The following is a 26548-nucleotide window of genomic DNA, read 5'->3' as shown; positions in this document are numbered from 1 at the left end:
GTGAACGAGATTTTTCAAGCTGTTAATCCTGAATAACATATTTGTCAATATTAGGAATTTGGGATCAGCCGATTTACCTACTCAGCATACACAATGCTGACCTTGTTGTCTTTAAAACACTTAGTGGCTTACTGTCTAAATCCAGTCGTTTTCACTTTCTGTCGTGAGACTACCTCAACATAATTCGAAGTTGTCTCAAACAAATAATTTATTCAGTTGATTTATTCAGCAGCTCGTTATTTGATAAATTGTGGCTAAGATTATGTTATTGTGCTTATAGTACGTTTTAAATTGCTGCAACCGATTCGTTATTTTCATCAGTGATACATATCACATTACCTCCGACGCATGGACGAAAATACTTATTAGTCTCTTTAATAATATTGGAGCATTCATCTTCAACGTTTCGATTTTTAGATGGCATTGAACAATTCAGTATGAATAAGTTGTGACCAAAGTTATGAATGTGTTGTACATAAGTAAACAAAATGAAGACGAATGTATACGTAGCACACGCAAGAATTGGTTTCTTCATGTACCAAACTCAAAGTAATAAACTTGCTTGAGTTGTCAATCAAAAATCATACATAACATATGGATAAAGTAATTTCTTTTATGACTTTCTGGGATGACGAGCAAACGAAACTTTCAAATTGCGTCGACCGCACCGTTGGTATTGCGCGATCAGCCAATACAAATCATTTAGTTAGACAATTGTTGAACAGCATCTCGCCGGCTATCCGACTGTCGTCGAGCATGTCCGCATTCAAGTCAAAACACAAGCAATTTCTTCTTAATAAATACTAGTCATCCGTCAGGATTACCGGACGACTGCCAAACATATCGATCTCGGCTTCCGCCACAAGCCACCTCATTTTGTCGCCTGCCTTTATATTATTTGCTTTACTTTTCAGTCAGTGTGCATGCCTCTTCTCTACTTATCCTGGGCCAAGGTGGGTGTCTGATTTCAATGACTACTCCAGGTCGTTTCAACACCTTCCTATCTTTTCATTGCATCACAGTTTTGTGGTGTTTTGAAATGATGAAAATATTTATACACTGATACTGATAGTACTGCTCAATATCATCTTGAATATATGTTACTTCAGGTATAATCAAGTTGCCGTAACAAATAAATTATCATCACACATATTGCGAATATTTTTATAACGTTTCATGAGGCTTTCGTCTTGTGACATATGGACGCAGGTCGCATATGTTGAAGGACACTTTGTCTCGTAATCGCGACTATAGTTAGACTCAATCCGATACATAGAAGTTCTTTCATTTTCACAAAGGGGAAACAATATTAAAAGCAAGAAATCGAGTGACTATGTTACACGAATCTTGTAGACAAATTTTAATTTAGATAAATCCATCGCAGATTATTCTGCTTTATTGTATGCGTCGGAACTGATATTTTAGTCATCACATCTCAAGTGCTGCGGCCACACTAATCAAATTTTTGGTTGGCCTTGCAAGTTCACAATCTGTGCAATCGATTTTGATAATATTAGAAATTTCGCAAATTACCTTGCGGGCCACTCAAAACCTTCTCGCGGGCCACATTTGGCCCGCGGGCCACGGGTTGGCCGGCCCTGTTTTACACCCTTCAATTTCACCTCCTTACCTCAATGATCTTTCCTGGATCAATACGTTCACCAATGTTGATCTTCTTAAACATATCGTCGCAGAGTATCAACAGCTTCAACAGATCTCTCAATTTAATTGGATCCTCGCCATTGTTAAGTTTCGGCTTCAATCTTTCAATGGGACTGATAGTCGACGTCAGAAATGCTTGAACGGCCTCCAGAAACTTCTTGTGAATTTCTAAGATGTAACAATGTGTCAATAAACTTTTTTTCCCATAATATGTGAGTTGCCATAGGTAGGCAGGGGATCAAAAAATCCATAATTCAATGGATCGATTTTTCATGTCGTATGAATCAAACTAGCTATGTGGAATAGAAATTTCAAGAATGATCTCATGGTTGGCCTGGCGGTTAGGATTATTCTCCCTCTCTAGCAGTTATAACTAGTAATTGCGGGTGAATATATCGAGTTCAAAGATGCTTTTCTAATTGACAAGACATTGCATAGAAGCAGCTAAATTATGTTAGCACTGAACTCATTGTCTTAATCTAGCGGTTCCCCACCTTTTTTCCACCCACGTATTATTTCGAGGTTCTATGCAGTGCTCGCGTACCATCTGCTTAAGTTATGGGTGCCTAAGGCGGTCAAAAACGTTTCTACCCATTTTAAGGCGCAGTATATGATTTATGTAGTGGATCTAGTTGGAATTATTGTGGTCAAATATATGGAAACGGAATTTGTTTAGGTAAAAATCCCAATGCGTAACGACAACATGTCTTTCCCGTAGGTCGTCATTGCTGGGATTGCGCCTACCCAAGACGACGACCTTACCCAAACGATGACGACTTAAAAAATCTCAAAATCAAACCCACCTGAACAAATAATTCCCTTAGGTTGAAAAAAAAACAGATTATTAATCCATTCTAAGCCATACTTTTTTATACTATTGCCACGAGGGGAAAAATTTCAGCTCCAGACAAAGTTATACTATATTTTCGATGCAGTTAGCATGAATAATAATTTTTTTATTTCATTACGCAAGATTGTATAGCTGCTTATTGTGCAAATTGATTGGTATTTCATTCAGAGGGAGTATATAATGAAATGATGTAAATTTCGATCGATTATATTGATTCGAATCGAGCCAAATATTCAGCATCTCCGTCGAATCGACAATGTCTGTTGATTCAATCGCATACACTCCATTGCACAAGATATATCTCTAACGCAAAAATTTCCTTTGCATCATTCATCAGTGTTATTGGATTTAGTAGTAGCCTAGTTTTTAGATATTCATTGTATTACAATACTTTTTCAGGTGAATTTCGTTTCATTTTGAAAAAAAGAATATATCCGTTTCCTAAGTGTCGACGCTCAACATACTCTTCAAAAACTCAAAGAGTCATACAAGGGTCGATACATTTCGAATATAAACTGAATGACTTGCCAACGAGTATAGCCTATAGCGATCAATGCTGATCTAGATTTTGGTAGAGGTATGCGATGTATCCGTTTCATGAATTTCGATTTCGATCGAGAACTTCACGCGAAATCGATACGCGACGGAATTTCGAATAAATAATACACTTTTGAATAATATGGTTTTCTAAAGACAGATGTTCCTAGCATTCACTGCATATCATGAATGATACTGACAGAAAACTGTCGGATTACTAGTACCTTCCATCTTGATCTCAATGACTTCTTGACTCAAATCTTCAACAATATCTCCTGGTGGCGGTAAACAAAAAAGATCCACATGCGTGAAGGTTTTCCTTATTTTGTCACGAATGACTTTATTTTCGTCTGACAATTCCTCATTCATCATTAAATGATCGAAATATATTTGGCGATTCTTCTTCTGGTCTCTCAGGAGGAAGAATAGATCTTGGAGCTTGAAAAAGTATTTGAAAATAAATTTTATTCAACAAAATAGCGATTTCCATTTATAATTCTTACTTTCAAGAATCTGTCTTCATTGGCTGCCAATTCTCCGTAGCTAATGGCGGTCTGAACGATAATCGGCAAATAGAAGTTTCTTTAAAGCAGCATCCATCAAATTATCGATTGGCATGACCCATGGGCTGGTAACCTGTCACGCTCGACCACATATGTGATCATGCATGAATATCCGTTCGGGACCTACTGTAACTAGCACAGAGATGGAAGTCGGGCCGGGCTTTTCGGGTTCGGGCCGGGTTCGGGCCGGGCTCGGGCCGGGTTCGGGCCCAAAGTTATAAAAATTATCGGGATTGAATCGGGCCGAATAGTCACTACGAAAAGCATTTGATTTGCAATTTTGTTCGAAAGTGGCACAACTACATATAAGATACACCAATACCGTATCACGTATAAGTATGGCAATATCTGTGAATAAATTTTATACGAAGTACGAACCCAGATAAACTTCATTATAAGACGGCCCGAAGACTATGATTGAATAATGAAACAATGTCAGCTAAATAGTAAACAAGTGTCCCAAATACGCCAGACATTGATCATTGTTCAGGCCACATTGTGACGAAAACATGACTTACGGATGGATGGATTACCATGCTGGAGCCTGGATTACTACCAGTTTAGTTTTTTAATTTCGATGAGGCATGATGAACTGAACAGCTAGAAGCAGGTATAGACGACGGCTTCCGTTGTGGCACAGCAGAATTGATCGATAGATGTGTTACGGCGGTGTTAATATTTATTAAAGAAAGCTTTTAGATGCGCCATAGTGATTTTGTCGTCCATGGTGAATTGCTTTAGGTCTATACGGAAACTAACTTATATTGTATTAGGCTATGTGACAGCGGTAGTATTGTTATATAGCAGTGTTGGGATCAAGTCACTTCCTTCGAGTCACGAGTCATTTCGAGTTATTGCGCATTTTGACTCGAGTCAAGTCAAGTCAATCGATTTTCAAAGGTGACTCGAGTCAAGTCGAGTCAAGTCAAGTCAAGTCACGAGTCAAGTCACAATTCAAGTCAAGTTGCCATTTCGAAGTATGAGGCATGATTGCATCATTGCATTTTGCTAGCTGTCTGAAATACATATTGAGTGGTCCCTGATTCTGAACCGCTAAACGAATATAGAGTTGAATATACACGCAAGCAGGCGCTGTATCGCTCACATATACGTATAACTGGTAAACTACGTTGATAGTCACCAGCCAAAATAGAGGATAGAGAATTGATTGAGAACGAATTGATAAGATGCCATACATTACCCATTTATTTGAACAAGTGATTTGTGGTACAGAACTTCAGAATAACGCGAAACAATAACTTCATATTGTTAATTACCCATTTACAAATTGAGAGACGAACCCGACTGTATCCAGTAACTGTTGAGGCTATTGAAATAATCAATTCTTCGTATAACGTGTGAATGCAACGCCCTTTGTATGGATGACAGTTGACTTGTATTTTGAACACACTATTTTTTCTCATCTTGGCCAATTTCATTCCTTTATTGCTTTAATTTAGTTTAATATTGAACCATTTAATACAGTCCACATTTTGCAAAAAGGATGGTGGAACTAAGTTAACAGTGGGGCTGTTTTCAGCGTATTCTCATTCAGACATATTAAGTTCTCTTGCCATATGCAAGATTGCTATCGAAAGAAAACGAAGTGAGAGCATTGAAAGCGTTGAAAAGCTCGAAATTTGAATCGTATATCAGCTTATTTGCTCGCAACAGTTGAAAATTGCTATTTGAACTAGGTTTCGGGCCGAAACGGGCTCAAAACTTTACCGTCGGGTTCGGGCCGGGTTCGGGCTGAACTTGTCGGGTTCGGGCCGGGTTCGGGTCCGGCTCACCCGGCCCGCTTCCATCTCTGAACTAGCAGCCGCATCTGGTACAAAACACTTGCGAGATCGAGCAGGTCGACGCTCGCAAAAAATGCATCTGCTATTGTTTTCATTTCAACCAGACCCCTCCCGTTTTGAAACCATAATGCTCATTACTCAGATACCGCGGTGTATTTGCGATTGCCCTTCTCTGTATTGTAGGTGACTTAGATTTTGTGGCAAGTATTTTGGGCTAGTCGCTGCTTTTTAGTTATTATAAAATCATGCTGTGACTAGCTAATGCTACAGTAACGACTGCGTTCGATTGCAGTGGCGACCGAATCATGTCTAGCTGTTTTTTTGACAAGCTTATAATATGAGGTAGGCTGTAGTAATGCTACATTTATTCAGTTGGTAAATAACTCATTATGTCGCCGTGTTATGCTCGCACACCACTATCAGCCAAGAACTCACGGTGGTATTTCATGCGGCCTTCCTGCCAGCGAATTTCGACTCAATGTATACTTGGTTATTCAAGCTTGAAGGCATGATGATGGCAAAACAATGTTGTTTATGGTTATAAATCTGGATATATGACAAATGGGGATATAGTTTGTCATTTTGCTTTCCATTTACGATTTAGAGACATAAAAAATGGATATCTTTTGTCACGCGTGGCCAACCTGCGGCCGTAGAGAGAAATATGTGCGGCCGTCAAACCTAACTCGATTATTGTATTGTGTTGCTGGCAGTTGACATTGTAACTTGGATTCATGAATTGACAGTCGAATATTTAAAATATTTTATTTAATCTTGAAATTTTGTTCGCGCCAGTCGCGATTCTATGCAGCATCATATTTTCGATTTTAATGTGGTAGCACCCTTTGTACTCTGATCCCCATAGCACAGATGCGAACAGCAGAGGAGAATGATACGCCTAGAATGGTGAGTGCATCACGGAGGAAAATATGTCTGGTACGTTTAGGCGATTCCACTATACCGAAAATCCTGATCAGAGGTCAAGAATTACCAGCATGACACAAAGTCACTAATAAAAATTCACCCAATCAAAGATGAATCATCATTTATAACATGCCATAATTTATGAAAACAGTCGGCCCATCTACTTTACCGGCGGATCCAATGACATGGACTGAGAAAGAATAAATATTTTATCGTAATATGTGACTCAAACTATAACTAATGACGAAAGTGATTCCCGCAACCATCACGATTTCGAGTAGCTATTCATAACATCACCATTCGCGATTTCTGTGCGTATAGTAAGTATAGTAAGATTGAAAAATGAGATTAGTCTGACTGCAGTTCAGAGAACAGCATAAGATTTGACTGAAAGTCAGCCGTTCAAAAATTAAAATGCGTCATTTTTTTGGTGTCGGAGCCGCATTTCAAATTTCAGAGAACATTTTGAGCCGCACGAATATACTCATTAGGTACAGCAACAATTATAAAGAATGGAAACACGTAACAATGAATATCAACACTATAATGAAAAAATACAGAAATCAAGTTAATATCCGACTTGGCCTTGGCTTGGCCTTGGCTTCAAGAAGTGTGTCAAAGCGAGGCGTAATTGAAGAGAATTGGTGCTTGAGATGGTCATCGGTAAATCGATTGCGATATTGATTTTTTATTCTGACTATTTTCCTAAAAAGGGTTTCACAAACATATATTGACTAGAATAGAGAATCGTTTTTCTAGACATTGGCTATCAAGTTGAAATACTTTCCATCTGAAACTTGACTCCAAAATCCAAGTAATTTTCGATATATGACTGAATATCTAGCGATTCAAGTTCAAAATTACTATAGGGGCAGTGTCCACATTAAATGTAATATGATTTGTAAACATTTTCATCATGAGCAAGAAAGCATTCATTCCGTCAATGCGGCGGTCGAACGCATCAATATAGTTGCTGATAAGCCTGTTGTATGCATCAAATGATCCATTGGTTCGATGGGTTGGATACCATTGGAAAATGTGTTGTAACACCAACTGCACTTATGTCTGGTGGTGAGCTGATTTAAATTTGAGTGCCGATCCGAATGCATTTGAGAGTGAATATACTTTTTGGCATGAGTTGAGAACGAAATCGTTGCCGAGGAGAGAATCGTTACTCGAAAGCAAAGGAATTTGTATCCACCTCTCATTTAAAACTCCGGACTCAAGCCAAGCAAGGGTAATTTTTAAATGCGCATTTATTTTTTTGCTATAAATTGATATTTTAATTTTCAGTGGGATTTTCGAATGTCATTGGGAGCCGCAAGAAGGCTAGCTGGGAGCCTCATGCGGTTCTCAGAGCGGCGGTTGGGAGTCACTGATCTAAATGAATACTAGTCAGCCTTCGGGATTACGGGATCACGACTTTACATATCGATCTGGCCAGGAATAGGCACTTTTGGTGGTCCAACTTGTAAAATCATATTTCTCGCTATGAATAACTTGATATATATATATACTATGTTTATATTTATATAGGTCCATCTCCCAGTCACAGCCCCTGTAGAGCTATCGGAGTGGTGTATAGGCCTATGGACTATTTCGGCCGTGAGATGGAAACAATGCTGATTGCAGGCGGATTGAAAAAGAGGAAGTCTTTGAAAGGGATAATTAGATGTTTTTTGAAAAGAGGGTGTAACAAAGGGTGTGACTGATGCAAAACGAAATAATAACAATAAAGAACACGCGGAGAGAACTGATCTGCCGTGATTACCATTTTAGAGATGCCTGAAGTATAGCGTATTTTGGTGCAAAGTCCCCAGCCCCATACATATTCATCCGCCAAAAAACGCGAACTTTTTTGTTTTCCGTAGCTGCCACAATTATGACTTCACAGCCAGAGTTTGACGAAGCATGACGACTTTCTCGTAATTAGTACTAGTGCTACTAGATAATAGTTCTGTTAAACCGAGTTATATGTGAACATGTGAACATAATTGAACCTCAATGCTTCAGCGAGATGTTACTGAATAGAATCATGCTATGATTTCTTAGTTGTTGGCGTGGTCGACATTTGTCCTTGTCTATAAAACAGTCGCTATATATCATTGAGAAAAAATATGGTTGATCATTCCTGTAATAGCTAGCTAGCATATAGTTACTACAGTGTACGAAACACAATCAACACCATTATAGGCACATTACAGTAGAAAATTCACCATTACTTCCTCATGCACTAACCAGGGAAAAAATCAGTAAATTTTGAATTTACTTCTCATTACAATAGAAAGCAAGGTTGTAAATATCGACCGATGAAGATATATGACTTACGTCCAATGCATCAAATAGAGCCATATTAACATCCCTTGAAGTATTGCATATTTGTACTGAGCTCATTAGCGTTGTGAGCGTCAACAAGAAAGTGTCATCCCTTTTTTTCAAATTCCCACCAAATATCCCTTGCGTGTCCATAAGGATGATCACCATCTAAACATAATTTCAATAAAAGACTATGCTCAGACGTCCCTAAAATGATAATACGACATGATTACCAGCAGGGCTGGGAACAATTCACTATCTAGTCACAAGTCATCACGAGTCAATGCACATTTTTTCTCCAGTCATGTCATGTCCATCGAATTTAGGAGGTGACCCATGTTAAGTCAAGAGATGTCACCAATCAAGTCACAAATCGAGTAAATTTGAAGTAAGTTAGAAGTAGAGAGGCATGATTTGAAGTCATTGCATTTTGTTGTGATATCACAATCGAGGCTCAGTAACATGCACAATAGGGCTATTCAAAAATGACTTTTTTTCTCAAATTGTGCTGACTACTTGATAAAATTGTTAGGTTACCTAATTTAGGCCTACACACAAAATTTGGTTCAATTCCACAAATAAATAGACCACAAACGCAGAGATCGAAGCCCACAGCTCACGTTGCCGTAAGTTAATAGTAAAGTATTTTAATAGCAAAATATCCATTTCTGTTCTTACCTTAGCAAAACATCTTGTTTTATTTAAATTGAACTCGCATATGATTTATATACTCCTCATACATTGGCGAAGGCTTGAATTGTATGATATCAACATGTAAATTCATAGTGTATTGCATCTTATGAATTCGTTTCTCCAATTTTGGCTGGTAACTATAACTAAGGCTATGCAATTACTTACGTAGTTTAACAGTTCTACGTATATGTGAGCGTTTAACTCTATATTCGTTCATCGGTTGAGAATCAATGACCACTTGGGTTGTCCAAAATTTGATAAATCTCACAAATCCTCCGTTGTAATGTCTTTTTATATAGTTTATTGGTAAAAAAACGACACTAGGCCTAAAAGAAGCTCACAAGAAGGCCGTTAAGATTTCGTGCAAAGCGTTTGAAAGTAGCTGCTGAAAAAGGGGCGTGCACCGACTATGCAACGGCGAGATGACGAGTAATCACGAAACCACTGATCGCAACTGGCTAATCAGCTATGCTTCAATGACCACGACAGCAAAAGCTTGCTGATTAGGGAATCAAGGAGTATGCTACAGTTGGCGATTGTGAAATCGCATTGTATGTAGGTTGACAGATAATGAATTAGGATTGATTCGGCGTATGTTGAGGTACGAAATACATGATGAGCAAACAACAGCTGCTTCAAAAAACGTCCAAAGCATGACCGCTTTATTGTGAAGGAAACCGCCGTCGCCTATCTGCATTGTTTTCAACTAGGGAAAGCATATGCTCTCATGCCAGTGGCGATGGATTCCTAGTTTCAGAAAGGATATATCATTATTGAATACAAATATAGGGCTTAAAAACCACACTATAATATGTGTGATCTTATTGGGTTCATGTTGTAGTAGGCCTAGCTCATAGTTGAAGTTCAGAATGCTACCAGGATCGGCTGAATCAGCGGGTTATGCTTGGTACTTATTAGATGCTCACATCAAATTGTGTCCACTTGCAAGTGTTGTCAAAGTCCTTAATGATGCACGCGATTTAATATTGTCATATAGCTTCATTAGGGGGTAGGGTTCCCTTCCCCAAACAAAAATACGCATGATTCAAGGAAATGGAGACTTCGGCATCGGCGGTTACTGCGCCACGACGCACCAAGACATATGAAGTTATAGGCCATGTAACATACGACTCCGAGAAGCATGCCAGAACGATCAGCAGCGAGAACACCTTCGCCAAAAGGAATGCCGCTGTGCTGACTGGAAACTTCGATATATATACATTATGCATGAATGTTTAATTGTTTATATGCGCCTCAATGGCTAGCTTTGGATGTTCCTGTCCTGGCGATCTGAACCCTACAGGACAAATGCCATCCCACAGAGAAAAATTTTTTGCCAGTTAAGAAATACCAATTTGAAATCATTCCGTCTTTCAGTTTGGTACATTTTGGTGATTTCCATATATTTTGGCATCATAGCAGATATAGGAGGTCACGAAAAAGCATCATGCAACGAAGTCAATATAACAACGGGTCCACCCGAAGATTTTCAATTATTATTCAGGGCTCCTACCATTTTCAACACCTCACACTAAGCTCTACCGGTAATCTGATTACGTGAGCAGAGAGAAGATAAAAAATTGCTTGCAAAATATATGCAATTCCCGACTATATTGACCGATTCAAACATGAATTCTAGAAATTTGTCGCGTTTCGCACGTTTAGGCAAAATAGGTGACTCACCAAACAGTAAGCTACATGGAACAGGGTGTAGCTAACATGTAGCGACAAAAGGCCCACTAGCTGAGGGGGTCTGGGGTTTTGTTTATCACCCTATAGGGCCCATGACGAAGTGCTGTTACGCTTCTGATTGGAGTCAAGTTTGAGAAATGAATTTTATCCAGTCAACCCACGAAATTTAGCTGTAAAAGTGTAATTTCGAGGTCGAGCTGATAAGTTGACCTTTTTCTATCAGTCAACTCGCCGGTGATCTCAGTTTGTACACCAATTTTTCGGTTCCCAATATTTGGGAGGCGATGATCGGTGTGGAGCTTCAAAAGATGGCTATGATTGAAAAAATGTTAGGAACCGCTGATTTAGACGTTTTTGTGAAGCAGCTGCTGTTTGTTCATCATATATTTCGTACCTCAACATACCCTGAATCAATCCTAAATCATTATCTGTCACCCTACATACTATGCGATTTCACAATCGCCGCCGGTAGCAGACGCCTTGATTACCTGATCAGAAGCTGCTGCTGTCGTGGTCATTGAAGCATAGCCGTTTAGCCAACCAAGAGCCATGGTCTCGTGATTAGTCTTCTCGTCGTTATATGGTCGGTGACGCGCCCATTCTTCGGCAGCTAATTTCAAACGCTTTGTACGAAATCCTAATGGCCTTCCTGTGAGCTTCATTTAGGCCCAGTGCCGTTTTTTATCAATAATATATAGAATAAGACATTACAACGGACGATTTGCAAGATTTGTCAAATTTTGGACAACCCTAATGACCAGTGACCACTCATTACAGACAGCTAGCAAAATGCTCCGAAAAGGCAACTTGATTTGAATTTTTACTTGACTTGTGACTTGTGACTTGTGACTTGTGACTTGTGACTTGTGACTTGTGACTTGTGACTTGTGACTTGTGACTTGTGACTTGTGACTTGACTTGACTTGACTCGACTTGACTCGAGACTCCTTCGAAAATCGAGTGACTTGACTGACTCGAGTCGCTTTCGAAAGTCCATTGACTTGATTTTACTCGAGTCAAAACGTGCAATGACTCGAAATGACTCGTGACTTGAAGGTAGTGACTTGATCCCAACACTGAAGAATACTATGCCGATAAAAATTTTAGAAGCACATATCCTTGTTTAATCACATGTATATGAGAAAAAAACTAGGTTACTGAAGAGTTGCTCAGTCATTTCGCTGAGTTATATGAATGAAGAAATTAAACCGCTACTTTTTTGCCGTGAGTGACTGCTGGAGAACAGTTGTGGGCAAGAATGTATATGCGTCGGCAATGAAATTTACAATCGATAACACAGAGAATATCCCCATGTCATTGGTGGGACAATGACTCAGATGCTTTACGGACGAGGCGCCGTTGATCGTCCAGAAAAATATTAATGAAGCCCTTGCTCTGTGCGACCAACATTGTTGATATCATGACGACTGTGAGTCATCTTTAAATAATTGTCAATCATCTCGCATGCGTACCCCAGTTTGGAATTCACAACAATAAAAGGTGCAGATTTGAACTTTCCACATCTTTTATTTTGTTAATACGTTATACTCCAATATACCCGAAGCCGTTAGTGTTCTGTATTCATCCCAGACCTTCTTGATGGTTGTGCCTGTCAAAAAATATCCCCGGACCGAAATAAAACATAGTTTAATAGGTCAACATACCGGCTTTTTATTGTACTTTACTTCAAATGTGTGGTTGTAGAGTCTAATTCCCGTTGTTACACAGGCTGGAGTTGAATCTACTCTGAATGCGTTCATCTTGTATTTTCCGTCATCGGTAGTCTTTTGATTGTGTACGTGCCACTGGTAAAGTAATTGGTTATTTATTACAAGGTGCGATAACAAACGTTTGACTATCAATTACGCAGCGTAAAATACGATGAATGCAACGCCAACTATGTTTTACATTACCTAATTACAATCAGGTTTGCATTTAAAACAAACATGTTTGAAACAAGTGCCTTGTCTAAAACATGTATTCGAATTTTACAAGTCATGACGTCACGGATAATCAATTGTGATGTCATATTGGATTGGCATTGACAATTGAGAATATGGGGTAAATATAGCTGCTTTCACGAAATATCTATTTACTATTGAACCGACTATATTGAGGGTTCCAACCATCCCATATCGTAAACGTCGGATATATTGGGCGATAATTATCCGTAGGCTGATACAACATGTTTTTTTTTTTGCAAAGTATCTTCAATATTACGTCATAATTTTACAACTTAATAAAAAATACAGTGTTTTTAAAATGCCGAAAATATTTTCTTGGAGGAGTCTTGACGTAATTCCACCACACACTGCCAAATTTTGCCCATGTCGTAAGCGGTTGACACGCTATTACTTTCACTAATTAAATTCAAGTGGACCCAAACTTTAATAAATCACGTACGATTGGCGGAACATAGTTCAAACGTTGTTAGACATTATGGGACGTATAGGAGACTATAGCAATAGAGCCACCGAGCGTTGTAAAATGATGTAAACACTTACAAAATAACGATATTGTTACATTTGGACATAGAAAAGCATGTTAAAATTTTTAACACATAAAATTTCACGCCTTTTTAGAGAAATACTATACTGCAACGTTTTAGAAAATTATCGCAATTCTTTCGGATTTGACTCGGATTTCACAAGTTCGAAGCTTTTTTGCCATGCAACAGCCTACTCGGCAAACCGCTCCATTTTGTTATATTAACTCGTGAAACAAATCTTCCATAGGATTATTCATGACTTCATCTAAGTTTTTATCTCCATCTGGCATGCCCTTATTCTGGCTGTAAGCAGCCTGCTCTTTTTTAATTTATTCCACTCTACGGCGAGTCTGAATAAAAAAACGTTGAATAGCTTTTTGAGGAGAGTTAGACTACCTGCACAGTAGCTGCCGTCACGAATAACTACTGCAGCTGTCAATGCTGTGCAATGGCGTTTCTCATTAGAAACTGCTGCAACGGCTCTCGCTTGCCGTTTGTTGGGTACCTAAAATTTGTAATGTCGACCGTTTCTATCGCTTCTGATATATTGACGCTGTACGAATGACGGTTGAATGTTGATCACTACTGTCGTTACTTTTGCTGCTTAAATTCAATTCTGCAGATCTTTGTTCGCTGTTTACTGCATCTATATGCACACTGCACAGTGAAGACAGCCATTTGAACGGACTATTTGCGACATATTGAGCTCCACTTAACAACTTAATACGCGAATACGAACACTATATAGATATTGGGCTAATAAAATAAATCTAGTTATTCCTATTCGTATAGAATACTACAAGCCTATCACGAATAAAATATATTCAAACAGTATCCGCTTTTCCATAAGATCCTGTAGTAAATCCAGGGCTTCATTTAAAGCACATGGTTGCTTAGAACATAGCGTTTTAAACGAAGGCACTTTAAAAAAAAACTTTTTAAGTGGTAAAATTATGCCAAAATTGTGTAAATACTTTCCAACAAACATGCTGCATTAGCCTACTGAATATTACCACCCGATATAGCCGACGTATACGATATGCGATAGTGTAAACCTCAAAATAGTCGGTTCAACAGCTATAGTATGTAGATATTTCGTCAATGTCGTCGTTTCGTTATTTTGCCAATGCAATTTGACTGTGACGTCACATTTGATTATTGGCGACGTCATGGCCTAAAAGAAACAATAAAAACATGTTTTAAACTAAGGCTGGTTTTAAACATGCTTTTTTGAAATTGATTTTTGTTTTAAATGCGACACCAACTAAATCATTTAGCTGATTACCCACAATGCATCAGTATATGGTGGGCACGTGATTTAAATAGCAGGATATAGCCGTAGATCGGGGCTTGCTCCATTTATGTTATCGATAAATTAGACAATATTGCGTTTAAATTCTCCATTTGGTTTGGGATTCAATCAACTCTGTCCGATTTCCATCATCGTGCCGGTAGCTCTGGAAAAGTGACACCCGAAAAGTTATTTTATTTTCAATAAACGTTTATCATGAACGTGCTTTTGAAAGCAGTATTTTCATTATGTACAAGAACATTTGGTCCCACCGAGGTCGACACCGGAATTCCTACCTATAAGTTTTAGAGGTTCGTCTACACTCCTCTTCGCCATATCATCCGTGTCAGTGGTGTCTTGTAAAAGCCTAGAAGTGGGCCCGGCTACAAGTCGACCGTTACGGGAAAAAAATTGGGGAATGGGTCCGTCGTAAATGACCATAGTAGTCGAAACACACCATGAATGCCTCAAACAAAAACAGACAGACAGACAAACGTTTAGTTGAAAAGCGGGTGTAGTTGATGATATGCATGTCTGAACCTATACACACATGACAAATGACAGAATATTGACTTCCTTTCGTTCTATCAAGGATTATGATAATTTCGTTTTAATGAATTCGAATGACCCGAGAATACTTACTGCAATAAATAATAAATACCATCAGTTTATACTCAAATTTGCAACAAGTATGTGAAGTTAAATCTTTCCCTCTAAAGATCATTTACCTGCTATGAACTTTTATGTTCGATTGAGCTAGAAGGCGAAACAGGTGGTATAGACATTCACGGCACATATTGTGTGTAATGTGAAACACAGGAGGCAGGTCGAGGCGCGTAGCATGTATGTACCTGGCTCTCATATACTAAGTAGGGTTGCATTTAAAACAAAGTTTAGAACATGTTTTAAAGACAGTGTTTTAAAACACCGTTAAGAATCTAAACGGTGTTTTAAACCAATGCTTTTTTGAAAAAAAGCAAAATGTGTGTTAAACACCGTTTGTTTTAAATGCAACCCTAGTGACAGATGACTTCGAAATAATTTAAAATACTATTTTCACCTGTGATATACATAACCGCTATTTCAGAATCACTCCACGATGAGCTGCTATTTAGAAGTAACTAGGCTGGACGGTATATGTTCAATAAAAAATCTGTTTCCCTAATTTGGTGATATTGCCATTGTAAGAGCTGTCCCTATTTCGTCATGCGAGAAAACATAAATAGGCCGCGCTTCGGAACCACAACCGTGTGGTCAGGATTGCAAGAATACTCAGAGCGGTCATTAGTAAATCGATTTCGTGCACATAACAGGAACTGTAGCCGTAGCGTAGACGCCAATCAAGCACTATGCCAGCGTGTCTTGCAACAAGTCGTTGCACCGACCGCTACAGCCATGTATTTCGCGTTCATACTTAAAGGTGTCATAGGAAGCGTTTCCTGTTATTATTACATTAACAACAACCTATTTTGGTGAAAATTGATTTTCGGCATTCGTTCGTATCAAATCGAAGGCGCGAAATTGCAAGACGTGACCACGTATTAAAGAAATGCAGCTAGAGAATTCACTTTCAAATAATAAAAGTCTACTCAATTTGTCCGTAAATAGTTTGATGTTATTATCAAAAAAAGTCATTTGCTGCTGGTTATAACCGAGCGCCTATACAGTTATATTTGCACAAGAAAGATGACGCTTGCGCGGTAATACGTCTAAATTAGAAAATATTTACTTGGCGGTCCACGGGGGTCCGTGAGGGTCCACAGGGAATCTGCGGGATAAAAGGGTTGAGAACCACTGTTCTAACGTGTGTGTTAAGAATCTTCATTTTCTTTGTGTAATATAACCGTCGGTTGGTTTATGCGGAGGAAACATTCGCAAATGAATCTCAAATAGATTGAAATACAGTGCTTTATACAATTATGAAATAGTTGAGAAAACAAACCAGTTTTTGTTTAGTTGTATAAAACATGCTTCAAACAAAGTGTTTTAGGGCACATAACATATATGTATACACTCTATTCACTATTGCATTCAAGAAACGAGGGAATGATTTATTTGCTTGAACCAGGTTCTGAAAGTATGTGTCCGGCCAATACCAAGAATGCCATTACTGACCATCTACACCACCGAGAATTGGCAATACCGAGAATGAACACCACAGAGAACGTATATTACCGAGAATGGATATTACCGAGAATGCAATGTATGCAATGCAGCCATGGTATGCATATGATCAGGTCGTGTATACGTGCATTAGGGCGTTTCACATTCGATGTTCATCAGGTATAAATTTCTCGACTAGCACCGTCCCAGTAAGTTAGATTCTTGGGATCGGCCTTTCTCGGTGATATCCATTCTTAGTAATGAACATTCTCGGTGATGGCATTCTCGCTAATGTCCATTACCGGTAAGGGTTTCCTCTGCATGGGTATGGAACCCTGAAATAATTGAATGATTGGTGTAATTGCTCCTTGTCAAATGATAAGCTCACCAACCTGTGACTTTAAAATAAGGTTGTAAATGGTACATGCGGGCAGGGAAATCTATGGGTGACTGCATTTTGGCTCTTGCATTAACGGCAAACACAAAGCACGGTGGCCAATAGTAGTTGTAAGTTGCACCGCTGAAATAACAGTAGGGTGTTGTCCTGATCCGATTCGATTTGGAATCCTTGTAATGTAGTAACATTCGATCAAACTTGCCGAGAATGTACAGACGTGAAGAATTGCATGTGTTGGAAGTTTTTTTGCAAACTATATTCATTCAATGACCATTGTCTACTGCGGAAATGATACGGATATTTAATCATCAACTATAAAATACCTCCTCTCTGTCGAAGTAACGTAGTATGAGATTCATCAAGAAAGACTTTCCCTGTCGTGCAGGTCCGGATATCGAAATTATGCTAAAAGCTTTATCACCAATATTGGATTTCTCCAGAAAGTTGTCGAAAGCATAACGGTCCAAACAGAGTTTTCCATCACAATCTTCCGTAGTAATGACTGTGTGACCAGCTTCATACACCTAAAGCAATACGATGATCTGAGTTTTAATGCGACCAAGTATATTATACTGCAATCTGGTATGAACAAAAAAGCCATAATTTACCGAATGCCAGGTCGCGGTAATCATATTCGATCACTCATACCGATATATAAATAATTGAATTTAAATATGACCATATGCAGTAGCGGCGGGCAACAAATGGCATGATGGCTGGCCCGGGCATAGTTTTCGTTCTTACATGATAATAACTTTGATCGACCATAGGCGTCTCATTCATCTAACAGCTATTGAAGAACATTACGCTATTAAATTCAATAAATACAGTTTTTGGTCTATATACATTAAAGTTTAAGTTTATATTGAATTCGGTCTAAACTTTGTATAGATGGATAATTACGCGAATAAAAAAAAAATCGTTTCAGGAATCGGGTCCACCAAGTATTTCATGATTACATATCAGGCCTGGGAAAGTTCGTGACTCTCAAACTTGCGTTTGCTGTCCTTTGAGCTCCGCGAGACTTTTGTCTGGGGCCGCAAAGCATCTTCAAAATGAGTAACACGACCCCGAAGCAAAAACATTGTCGAGTGAAAATAATTTTAGATAAAATTTCCTATAAAATTCAAAAATTATTTCGTAAGCCAACATAACGTAAACCCTGAGCCGGATTTTTTTTTATACTTTTTTCAACGCCGTACCCTATTCGAGTTATCGGCATGCATGGTGTAATTATGAAATATAATGTTGCATAAAGTGAATGCATTGACACTGCTTGATACGACTTCACTATACTAGACCAACTTACTTATCAGGGCTATAGCTTACGATCAGCAATGTGGAGTGTGTTTATTTCACCACCGACACCAATTTTTTAATATACCGACTCCGACTAAAAGTGAAAACACGCCCACTCCAGCTCTGGCGCGTCACATTTTATACGCAGAGCTCCAATTCCGACTCACCTATTCTTGTACATATACTCAGCAAATTATACATTTATTACATTTTAGTTGATATTTTTACCCCTTTTTTCAACTTAGCAAAAAATGTTTTAATGTAGCTTGTTGCTTGTGGAAATCGTACAATATTAATTTGATAAGTTTTTGTACCTGCAATGGCACTTTTTAGTAGCATTCGAGAACAGTTTCTGCAATATTAACGCGGTTCGAGTTGTAGTCGGAGTCAGAGCATTTACAAAAACTCCAACTCGGACTCTAGCTAGTAAGTGTTTCCGCATCTCTAACTCCGACTACAAAAATTGTTACAAACATTTTCTGACCCAGTCTCCATCTACCTCCGGAGAAAGTTAAAGCAAACTCTGACTCCGATCCCACAGTCCTTGTTACGAGAAACTAAAACATAAATACTACTTATCGTATTCATGCTTTTCAACTGACAAAATCCTTCTGTATCATGCTGGAATATACTTACCGCTTTAATGGTGTGCCTTTGTGTTGTGGATGTAGTAAGTGTGGACTGCATCAGAATCAGGCTTGTACTACACTACGACTAACCTTAACCCTGTTCGCTTTCACACGAATAAACTATGTTAGGAAATTAGTAAGTAGCGGTAATGGCCGAGTAACATTGATTTTGATTGCATTATACGTATGATCTATAAATAACCAACCATATTTAAACTAGACCAGTGGTATTTAACCTATATAATACAAACCAACGGATACAGCTGGCGGCGGCTGCACTTTGGCAAGCAGTTTCACCAATTGCTGGGCAATCTAAATGTAGTGCAATTGGTAACGCTATAGCTGTCGCCCCGAGCGCTGAAATTTAATATCATCAGGCTCAATCGAAAGCTACTGTCGCACAGAAAATTGAAATTAAAATCAGGCCAGGGCAATGAAACCACCCCTAAAACTTTCTTAATGTCTGAAAATCGGCATTGTTCTAACAATGGCAGCACTCAACACCATTAACATAACATTGACTAATTATTCAAGCAATTGTTTGGAACAATTGCAATTTAAAGACTCTTTAGGTTCTTTTAAGGTAGATCCATCGGCCTGACCAGACATTAATTTGTATATTTGGAATCAATGCGACACTAGCATTTAATTAAGATCAATATATATTGAATTCCAGCACTCGTGTTGCGAGCCATAGCAGTATCAATTACGCTATTTTGAGAATGCTCAGCAATCAGAGATGCTGCTTGCCCAAGCGTTTCGACGCGAGTTGCGTTTCTATCGGTAGGTCAGTAATATATACCTAACTAGTGTTCCAAGAAACACCAGCGGTTCCACGAATCATTCTCAGAGGTTCCACAAAAGATTTAAAAAATATACATTGATGAGGACACGTCTTAATTTGTTGCATGCAATAAGTAACAGAATTGCGAAGACCGTTGTTTAAGGATATGTGCAGCACTGTTCAGCGCCGGACGCAGGGAAGAGGGGGTTGGGTTTAAAATCGTACCCTATTCTCTTGAAAATGCCATTTACATCTCCTACAGGCGAGTTGTGGAACCGATGGATGAAAAATTACAAAATGTTCTCTCGCCTCAAATGCCCAGCTGAGAACAGCGGATCTTTTGTTGGCCCTCCACGGACTACCTACCACAGATATATACAGCAGAGTTGAATCAATTACAATAAACCAGCTAAATTACAATTAAAATTAATCTCTTTCATGCTTCAATTACATTACAATTACAATTAAGGCTAAAAATATCAAATTACAATTAAAATAACTGTTAAAAATGTAATTTATTCCAACTACTGTTACACATGTAATTCATTCGGTAGAGAGGCGTTCTTTGACAACCGTAGCGACGTAATAAGCAACAATCTCAACTATTCATGTGTCATGCCAGTGGTTGAGTGGTACCAGTTGCGTAGCATGAGATCTATGATATACAACCAACCAGATTTTTACAAAGTTGTGAAAACGGAGAATTCATGCATTTCAATGAACTGCGATTACCTGTTTTAAAACCGAATGGATATCGCTGCTAAGAAAGGAACTAATTTGGGAATGCAGGCACGCCGACCGCAGAATTTCGCTGGTCATCGATAGAATACATGAGATTTTTACAACTAATATTCAGTTAAATATTTGCTTTATCGTAGATATTTTACATTTGTTTGCGTTACGAACGTGACATCAAACATTTCCCTGTACAGACATCTAGCGGCGATCTTATGATGATAGATGCTGTTCTTAATTGAATGATAGATATTATAAGGCCGAATTCGGAAATCTCAGTGATGTACACTGTACAAAAGGGGTGTAAAACATACGGCTGGCGGATCGCTATGAATCAATTCTGAGTATAGATCGGAAAATTGAAAAATACTTGTGTTATCCAACACAGTTCTATCAACTGCTTAGGTTTTTAGCAAGACATACTTCCATAAAATTGTCCTTCGAGGTAACAAATGTGGACTAATGTTTTAAGGCCGTATTATAATGATTAGATAGCGGTAATATGGTTGCACTCCGGTCACCATTAGGAGCCAAGTCACTGTCACTGACATTGACAGTCAATTCCGAGAAGTAGTTCTTCTCAGAAGCGAAAAGGCCAATCGATACCGCTCTATACAGGCTACATTGAGAATGAGAAATATCAACAAAATTATGATTCAAATATATGCTGTCGCACCTCCGTATCAATTTTGAATCAAATGATCCCCGGCCTCCACATAAACACGAATCGCGAATTAATACTGATGAATAAAATTCCAGCGTGTGCGTATAGCAGTTATATCTCTTGTATTACTCACAGTGCATACCTAACTCAGGGCGAGAGCCAGATTATGACTAAAACAAGGAAGCATGCCTGCTTATATCGTGGTTAGGGCGACTTTTCTAGCGGGTCGTAACTATATTCAACCTGCCAATCATCGCACTTTTGTTAAATCGATTGTTTTCGAATAGGGGTTTAACTGTAGAATCGAACCCCTATGATTTGTAATACAACGTAATCTAGTATCACGCACACATATGTGATAATAAAGTATTGATATGATAACGCTGGCACGAATTTTGAGGTAACAATTTGAAATAATTTGATTGGTTTGAATCTGGCCCGGGACGTAAGTTGAGTTTGACATTTTTGCTGTAGATCAAGATGCAATAAGGAAGATGCTAAAGAAGTCGTATTTTCGAAAATACATAAGAAAACAGTTCACTGTTTCGGTACCGTGAACTTCGTCGCTTAGATGCGATTGCGCACGGATATTTCGACAAAAATTAATTTACAAACCACAGGGACTCCCCTGGAGGTAGAACGAGATAAATCGATTTTATGTATAGAGATAAAGTTGCTCTGAGGTCGGAACGGTAAAAGATTTAAATTCACCATTCTTTGCAAATAAAGGTGGCTATCTTACGGTAGTTTCAATGCGGGCATATAGACAGGGCTCAGGAAAGTCAATCAGCTCATGTGCCAGGAATGGCAGATTTTTCTGGTGTAAATGTGAGTACAACTAAAGATGGAGGCTGAAAATGAGGCTATCAGCCCGTTCCACCACCCCAGTGACGGCAAGCAAGCACTTTAACGTAGTATTCCAAAACGTATGTTAAGACCAAATGCTTAATTATATTTCTTGCGCGACTCCGTAGGATTAAGAGTCGTAGGGCAGCGCGTCAAACTACGCTACTGTATAAATATGCAATATCGAGTTTCGCGAGGTGGTCATTTATACAGCGCTGCTATCATAAAACGATGATAACATTTAATATCTGACTTAAGGCAAATGATCCAAGTAACGCATCCTGTAAATCTGTGCAGAGTAATGAAATGAACCGAACGAAACTTGGGTACTGATACTGCGAACGACCTTGCATATATAAAACTCTATACATCCAGTAGGCAAAAATGAATTTAGATGTAATATACTCACAAGTTCTTCCACTTTTACAAACATAAGCACCCTGCTACCATTGCGCGAATAATTACTTCAAGTCAAAGCCGTCTGCCTGAATGCAATTTTACACAGTGCCATTGCTCTGAGTAGGCTACCTAACCTCGCTTTACGGCTGTGGCTCATAAAATTTTCAAAGCGCGGTCCGAATAAAAGTTTTAACGGGATCTCGTAACGCAATTTAACGCAACGTGAATTGAAGTCACACATTGAACTGAAAGTATTTGCGACGTCAGTACACGACGATTTTACAGGCATGTATGCAGTAGAGAAGATGCAGACAACCAATTGTACGCAAAGTTGCTCCATCGAGGTAGATGTCACGTGACATTTATCCTTCATACAACTATCAATGCACAAATCTTTTGTATTGGGCTTTATGCCTACATCAACAATTTCTAATCTTTTTCTTCGCGAGTCATGACATCTTGGCGGGGTATTCATTTGTAACCTCTTGGGCCTATGTTTCATTGAAATTGGTGGTTAGTTATACAAAATCAAGCACTAAATGATATTTTTATATATGATTCACAGCCACACACATACCCACTCAATCCGTAGCGAATCAAGTCCAGTATCACGCGTTTCGCGAGCAAGCCTTTAAAAACTAAAACATTTGCAACTCTGCATACAACAGCATGTCTCTAGATTTATTAGAACACGCGCATGCCGCTCGGCGAAGACTCGCCCGTGACTCAAAATTCCTCCGGAGGCAAAAATTTGTTGGATAATCATGTTTGCGCTAAAAGTTATCGAGGTAACAGATTTCGTGTTGTCGGAATAGGTATGTTCACACTTTTATTTGAATGTTTTGGGATCGACTTTTACCAAAATACGCCATTCAGGTCTGTGCATGAAGAGGAAGGTTGTGTACCAGCTAAAATTGGTACATTGAGCTTCAGCACCATCTTCGCTCCGATTTTTCGAAATTTCATGCTGGTGACGTCATATTTTGTGATACGATTGTTGATATACAATGTTCTTTCCAATTCTATACTATGTGTTCATTAACATATGAATATACCATTCAATGGTATATTGAAGTCTGTACATACAAGTAGCTCTCGAAATAACTCTATTGAAAGAAATTCAGCAAAAATCACATACATTTCATGTGACCTCTGTGCTGTGATGGCGACCCAAATTTACACCCTTTGTGACCACTCCTTTACAGCCTTCTCAGTAGTAAAAATATCGGTTAGATCAAACTATATCATTGATATTCAATGTTTGATCATGTTGTAAAATATTTTTGAAATTCGGAAATGGTGCTTTGTCGTGGCTGCTGTGCAAACAATAATGGGATTTCGATATTATTCATTGACTTGCGTACCAAGCAGTGTTGCCAGGTGATGGCTTTGCATTACCCGCTCGAAATCAATTCGCGTCGTTGGTCGATCAGTTTAAATTCAGAAGTAGAATCATACACGGGACTTCGCACCGGATCATGAGGTATTATAGTTTAGATAAGATTTAACTGCAAAAGTTTCCCAGGCATCGAATGGATGCAAATTGTAATTTGATGCATCAATGATCCATCGATCCATAAAGCCAATTCCAACTTGGGGCCTATTTGCTGACGATATTCACAAATTTTATAATATCATTATTATTATAAATCTTCTCTTCACGTTTTATAAAAGTGGATCGCGGTGAAGATGTGAAAATATGTCTTACTTCTCTGATGGTTCACATTTTATGTACATCAGGGGTCACCAACCCGGTGCCCGCGGGCCCCAGGTAGCCCGCGAGGACTAGATGAGTAGCCCGCGAGCGCATTCTAAAAATAGGTGGAATAGCAGCATTTACCAATATTCGTCAGATTATTACCAGTGAGCTTTTAAATATATAGATTGATTGGTTCAGTTATTCTTGTTTAAAACACGCTAACATGTAACTTACATATATAAACACTTGAAAATATCTTCAATTACAATTAATAATACATAGATGTATGTGATAGAATCACCAGAAATTCCAGACACGGCGCATTGTCTATACAGGCGACATGACGGCATGCCGTCCACGGTCTTCTTGAAATGGCGGGGGGTTCCGCTATGATAGCTCGACGTCCAGGACAATGCCAAAGTAGTAAACAATATTACTATTCGGAGTCAGATAGCCGTGCAGTACTAGCAGATTTTCAATATCTTAATACCCAATACGTATTGCATCTTTTGGCACAGCTTGTTTCTGTTACACTCAACGCAGTTTAATATACCATGTTTCTAACTTTCTGTAATCGTTGCTGCTGTCCGGTATAATGAAATCTTGTCATGCTGAACAGTTGGAGATTGAAATTGTAACAGTGCAAAATGACCCCCACGTCAGTCTGCAGCAAACGTTTGGTGCATTGTTATTGATACGGAAAAGTAGAGTGGTGTATGCGCACTAGAGCTGTTCAAAAATAACTTTTTTTTTTTTGGATTCCAGTCGTTCAGTTATCAAATTGTCAGGTTACCATAAAAAACGCTTCACACCAAATTTGGTTTAATTCTAACAAGCATAGGGCTCCGCAGATCCAATTAAATTTTTTAATTTAAACAGGAAATTACAATAAAAAAATCAAATTTTTCTGTCAACCCCATGAAATTGTTGAGTTGTCTTCAGAGACGATGCAAAACAAATTTGACTCAATTCCAACTAGTAGAAGCGGGGTTATTGGAGTTTTTCGTTGATATTTCTCGGATTAACCTTGATTGGTGGATAATCCGAGCGTTTTTTAGGGTAACCTGACAATTTAATTACTGAATGGCTGGAATCCAGAACAAAAAGTTATTTTTGAACAGCCCTAATGCGCACTTTGCGCAGCAGCTATGAAGGTTGCAAGTGTCTATGGTTCAACCTATCGTTGTGAATCAGCCTTTTCGGACATGAACTTCATCAAAAACAAACACAAAACACGCTTAATTAATGCACATCTGGAACACTCACTCAGAATTGCAGTGTCAAGTACCAGAGTACAGGCTTCCCACTGACTGCTATAGAAACAGATAACGTTATGTCCAGTCCGGCCCAGTGCTATGAATATCAAAGCGGAAATTCAGTGTGGTATGGGTAAACGGCGAGAGTAAATAGTAGCCCGCCGCTTCAATCATTACGCAAATGTAGCCCTCGGTTGCAAAAAGGTTGGTGACCCCTGATGTACATAGTTCCGACCAACGAGGATAGCGAGCATGACTTTTTTAAGTTCTGCTTCATGTGTGAGAGCCCTCATGCGGTACAGTATTTTCGGCCTTACATTTGTGCTTGTGTCGGGCTGTAATGTATGCTACTCAATAATGGTAAATAGGGGTTCAATAGAAGCGAGTTGGTTTTGAAACAGTAGGATATTCAGTTGATAAATGTTACCGAATTGTATTAGTGCATTAAAGAGTATACTGATGGTATATCAACGCTCAATGAAAATTATTTAACGTCAATTAATCTAAATGGAATAGATATGGACAGTGAAAAGTAACTGTAAAAGTCAACTAATCCGTATAGTCTGTAGCAAAATAAAACGCCTATATATTGACCATAAATCTCTCTACACCCGCTTCGCTGCAGTACGGGAACATCAAAAGAATATTTCGCCAGGATATCCCAATTTTTGAGTTCTTGAAGTTTTCCTCCTTTGCAGCGAGCGAGGTTAATCACAATATTGAAAGTTCCCGGTTAGTAGTAGATATAGGCCGATTATAGCCACCAATGAGATTACGCCACGTGTCCAGCCACGCCCACTTTCAAATTTAAATTTTCCCGCGTATTGTTTTTATTTTCCCGCGTTTTTTTTTTATTTTAATTTTGCTCGATTTTTAATGGATTATGAGAACGGATTCTCGCCGAGAATTGACGTATTTC

At 38.7% G+C, this 26548-nt stretch overlaps 1 protein-coding gene across 1 annotated transcript in view; it reads right to left on the bottom strand.

Moving 5' to 3' along the window:
• LOC145433928 (uncharacterized) overlaps positions 1 to 19978 on the bottom strand; it is a 108509-nt gene extending 88531 nt beyond the window's left edge. Inside the window, exons 1-7 of the mRNA XM_080311186.1 lie at positions 19254 to 19978; positions 17642 to 17842; positions 12704 to 12844; positions 8667 to 8822; positions 3553 to 3603; positions 3274 to 3487; positions 1631 to 1830 (exon numbers count right to left, since the gene is read on the bottom strand). Of these exons, the coding sequence (XP_080167312.1) occupies positions 1631 to 1830; positions 3274 to 3487; positions 3553 to 3603; positions 8667 to 8822; positions 12704 to 12844; positions 17642 to 17842; positions 19254 to 19304 (1014 nt within the window). The 5' untranslated portion in view covers positions 19305 to 19978. The remainder of the gene's footprint in view (positions 1 to 1630; positions 1831 to 3273; positions 3488 to 3552; positions 3604 to 8666; positions 8823 to 12703; positions 12845 to 17641; positions 17843 to 19253) is intronic.
• Positions 19979 to 26548: the final 6570 nt, after the last annotated feature.

The sequence above is a fragment of the Botryllus schlosseri genome, chromosome 1, assembly GCF_051294905.1.
Source record: "Botryllus schlosseri isolate E-star chromosome 1, Bs_hap1, whole genome shotgun sequence".
Taxonomy (NCBI): domain Eukaryota; kingdom Metazoa; phylum Chordata; class Ascidiacea; order Stolidobranchia; family Styelidae; genus Botryllus; species Botryllus schlosseri.
This window is presented reverse-complemented; position numbering and strand designations above follow the sequence as displayed.